Below are 5,000 nucleotides of genomic sequence, written 5' to 3'. Positions count from 1 at the left end.
TTACCATCAATGTTATTATTATGTTGTTATTATTATAAATATTATTTTTATTGTTGTTACATTGTTATTACTGTCATTATCATCACCATCATTATCATAATTATTGTCATTATCATTATCATATTCATCATTAATAGTATCATTATCATTATCATTATCATTCTTCTCATTATTATCATTATCATTATTATTGTTCTTATTACTATTACTGTTAAGATAACAATTATTATTGTTACTATTATCATTATTACTATTATCATTATTATTACTGTTGTTGTTTTTATCATCATTTCTATAATAATAATAATAATAATAATAATAATAATAATAATAATAATAACAATAATATTAAATATTATTATTATTATTGTTATAATAATAATTATTATTATTATCATTATTATTATTATTATTATTATTATTATTATTATTATTACTATCATTATTATTATTGTTGTTGTTGTTGTTGTTGTTGGTGACCATTATCATTTTAATTATCATCATAATCACTATCATCATTATAACTATACCAGTTATGATGCAATAATATTAATAATAACAATAATAATAATGATTTTAGTTACAGTAATAATAACAATAATCAAAATAATGACAATAATAATAATAATAATAATAATGAAAATAATAATAATAATAATAATAATAATAATAACAATGAAAGTTGACCTGTGCCTTCTCCCCTGAACCGATTTTGCGTCCGACGGAAGCATTCACGATGCGAGTGTCCAACAGCACCGCATAAAATATAGGCACTTGGATTAGACGAAAAACCTGCACAGAATATTTAAATTTGCTACCACCTTTTTTTCTAAAAACTTACCATCTGAGTATCTTAAATACCTAGGAGGTAGGCACAGATAACTGCGCAGAAGAACTAGAGGTTGACATATACAATAATGAAATTGAAAATGTGCCAAAAGATTGACATATGACTGAAATTCGTTTGCTAGATTTGAAACTAGTAGCTATCACGTATCCCCAGGTGCGGTAATTCACTGAATTATACATTTTGAGATCTTTAAGGGGGTAGAGGAGAAAAGAGTAATTACAGGAGGAAAAATATCGTGTAGGTTAGAAACGCGTATCATAATCTTATGTGAACAGGAAGTTTCGGATCCTCGAAGCATTAGCTTCATTACCTTGGTTTACATTTTTATGTGTTTACTAGCTTTATAAATCAAAAACAAAATTAACGTGGATTTCTGTTTTCATTCCTCCATTTTCTTTGTATTTCAAGACACAAAAGTTATCTTGTCTTTTTTATCTTTCCACTAAAAATACGAAAATGCAAAAGATTCACTGGACTGGAAAAGTATACCCTGCTAATAAACACTTTCTTTTTTAACACAATCAAAGAAAATGGCACTCATTAAGGCAAAGGTTAATCTGACAGCCCTTAATTACACGCCAGGACAACACACTGGCTCTTTTTGTTAATGTATATTTTTGTCTTCTATTGCAACAGCTCCCCTGTACATATCAAAAGGCAAAACTAAATTATACTGATAAAATTTTCTTATAAGAAATTATAACCCAAACTTAGGGTTTATAAATTTGCTATGATGAAGTTATGTAATTATGAATGAATTTTAATGAAGTTCATGATGTGGCCTATTTATGTAAATGTGAATATTCTCATAGTTATTTCATAATATACTTACATATACCCATGAAAAAAAAAAACATGAACATATACATACTAATGTGATCTAAGATATCGAAAGAATGAGCCAAGAACTCTAAACTCTATAATAAAACTTTATCAGCTCTTATTGTGCCTTACATGATTAAGACACTGAAAGGCCAATCACACCAAATTAAGACATCGAAATTCAATGCTCAATGATTCCCTCTAATATTCCGTCTAGTGATATAAAAGCTGTCCAAACAAACGAGCATCGACTCAGTGAAAAAGGTTAAACAAAAATAATGATAGTAATAGACAGATAGATAGATAAATAAATAAACAAATAAATAAACAAATAAATAAACAAATAAATAACAACTCACTAGCTCCGAGTTGATCCTGAAGGTAAGAACAGGTGCCGGTTTGGACCTCCGGGAGATGCAAGTCAGATCAACCCAGTCGCTTGGCAGGTACTGGGGTTTCATGCCTTGGATCACCGGGTTGCTGTCGGGTAGGTCTGAGGGCATAAGACATTGGCTTTAGAGGCACAGGTGTTTTTCTGTGTTTTTTGTGTTTATAACGGAAACGGGGGGAGAGGGACAGGCGAAAGGAGAGAGAAGGAAAGGAAGAGTGGGTGAGAGGGAGATAGAGATTGAGAAAGAGCGATAGAGATAGATAAATAGATAGATAGAAAGAGAGAGAGAGAGAGAGAGAGAGAGAGAGAGAGAGAGAGAGAGAGAGAGAGAGAGAGAGAGAGAGAGAGAGAGAGAGAGAGAGAGAGAGAGAGAGAGAGAGAGAGAGAGAGAAAGAATGAGAGAGAGAGGGAGAGAGCCAAAACTCGGAAGAGAATATATAAAAAAGAAGAAAAAAAAAGACTCAGAACAAAACAAATGAACTGTCGGAAAATCGACAAAAAGCATAAAACAAACATTCACAAGTAACCATTCTCAACAACAACGACCTATGGTAAGAAGAGGAGCTAGTGAAGAAAGGAGAAATTTCCCCTCCCCCCACCCCACCCCCCCAAAAAAAAAAAAAAAAAATGTCGAGGAGTGCAAGGCGGTTGCGGGAGCGAGAGAAGGGAGAGGAAAGAGAGGAAAAAGAGGAGCGGGAGAAGGGAGAGAAGAGAGAGGAGAGAATGGAGGAAGAGGACTGTTAGTAGGGAGAGGAAAGAGAAAAGCGGGAGGAGAGAGAGGATGAGAGGGGGGAGAAGGGGGAAAGGGAGGAGAGGAGAGAGAGGAGGGAGAGGAGAAAGTGGAGGAGAGAGAGGAGGGAGAGAAGAGAGGAGGAAGAGGAGAGAGAGGAGAGAGAGTTGGGAGAGGAGGAAGAGGAGAGAGAGGAGAGAGAGTGGGAGAGAGAGAGAGGAGGGAGGGGAAGAAGATCAAATTGCTGATGTTGGAAACCCTAGTAACCGGGTGGGTCCGACGATGGCCGGTTTTCTATGGAGGTTAAGAGTGGGTCGGAGTGGGTAGAAGGATGTGGATATATAAAAAGATAGATAGGGAGATGATGTATGGTGAAAGGATGAGATAGATAGATAGATAGATAGATAGATAGATAGATAGAGAGAGAGAGAGAGAGAGAGAGAGAGAGAGAGAGAGAGAGAGAGAGAGAGAGAGAGAGAGAGAGAGAGAGAGAGAGAGAGAGAGAGAGAGGAGAGAGAGAGAAAGAAAGAGAGAGAGAATAGTTACACAAATGTCGACGGGGATGAAGGAGAGAGATAAATAGATAAATGATCTATAGATAGATAGATAGATAGGTAGATAAGGGGGATCACAAAGGTTACAAAGCGAATAAATGATGCTAAAGTATCGGTCACTTCAATTGTTCGTGCAAAGGAAACAGCATATACAGCAGTGATAAGTGACGAAAAATGTTACAGTAAAGCAGTGAATGTGAGCGGCAAAAGGGGACACAGCAGTGTTTTATGAGTCATGGAAAAGATCATTACTTTTTCACTTTTTTTATAATGATGAACACCCGCTTCTAGAAAAAAAGGAAATGATCGTTTGTAGTACTGAAAACACACAAAAAAATATTTTTTTAATCCACGACACAAAATACTTTGAACAAAATACCAACAAAATACGACTTATGATCATAAATATTACGACGATAATCTGTGAACGTAATAATTTTGATCAAAATTGTTCGAAATAAGCAGTGGCTGGTGTAAATTTCCCACCAAGGTACAGAAATAGATAAAGAATAAGAGAGAGTAAGAGACAGATTGAATAAGAGAAAAATGACTTTGGAGAACCACATAAGTCCGTGCTCTCTCTTCTCCAGATACGCGGATTCAGGCATCTTGAGAAAGTTTTACGAAATATTTGCAGATCAACTCGTCTTCATCTGCTATCAGTCTTTTATTCTGTGCCAGCTTTGGATTATCTCTGTTGCACTGTTTGGTTTTCTGCAGCAGAGCATCGTTTGAAATTGGAGAAGAGAAAGAGAGAGAAAGAAAGGAGTTAGAGTGAGTTAAAGAGAAAACAACGGGAGTGGGAGTAAGAGGGGAGGAAGGGAGAGAGTGGAGAGAGAGAGAAAGAGAGAGAGAGAGAGAGAGAGAGACAGACAGACAGACAGACAGACAGAAGCGGACAAGCACACATAAACAAACAGACAAAAATAAACAGCCAGGGAGAAATAATAAGTGTTAGAGTGTGACAAAACGGGGAGCAGATCGTAACACGTAGCACCGCCACTGAACTCGGTGTAAATGTTCTGCAAAATCTGTTACAAAACGAAAATCTATTTGCATTTAAGTACCTTTCCTTTTTTTTTGACGGCCGTTTTCTTGTAATGATGAATATAATAATGACATGAATCAATGGCGATTAATATTATAATTAGTTATGACATTAATGCTGATGACAATACTAATGATTATGATAGTTCTTGTGGTGACCGCATGATAATAGCAATTACAAGAGAAAGCAGATGATAAACTCATGTTAATAGACCGTAATGAACATACTGTACTGTATATGCATTTGACAGGTTGGTGAAGTCATGCTGAATACATTGCATTTGAGATGATTATCAGATTATCATCACCAACCCCGCAATTATGTGAATAACATATCACCATGTTAGTTGTATAAATGTTATCACCAGCTAGTTAGTTATCAGAGAATTATCATCACCAAGTTATTAGTTACCAAATTATTATTTTCGCCCTGTCATTTGTCAATTATTTCACCATCATGTTAGTTATCAAAGAATTAGTCGGATCATAATTTTGAACAATAATTATCATTTTGAACGGATAATCATCTTCACCAAGTCAGCTGTCGAAGAATTATCATCACAAACTTGACAGTTATCAATCTTTTGTCATTATAAATCTGTCATT

The 5,000-nt window shown here is 35.0% G+C and overlaps 1 protein-coding gene across 1 annotated transcript in view; it reads right to left on the bottom strand.

Annotated features, from left to right (window-relative positions):
* LOC119572585 overlaps positions 1 to 5,000 on the bottom strand; it is a 61,676-nt gene that overhangs the window by 17,113 nt on the left and 39,563 nt on the right. The window contains exon 7 of the mRNA XM_037919688.1: positions 2,032 to 2,165. Within this exon, the coding sequence (XP_037775616.1) occupies positions 2,032 to 2,165 (134 nt within the window). The remainder of the gene's footprint in view (positions 1 to 2,031; positions 2,166 to 5,000) is intronic.

The sequence above is a fragment of the Penaeus monodon genome, chromosome 4 (assembly GCF_015228065.2).
Source record: "Penaeus monodon isolate SGIC_2016 chromosome 4, NSTDA_Pmon_1, whole genome shotgun sequence".
NCBI classification, from domain to species: Eukaryota; Metazoa; Arthropoda; class Malacostraca; order Decapoda; family Penaeidae; genus Penaeus; species Penaeus monodon.
This window is presented reverse-complemented; position numbering and strand designations above follow the sequence as displayed.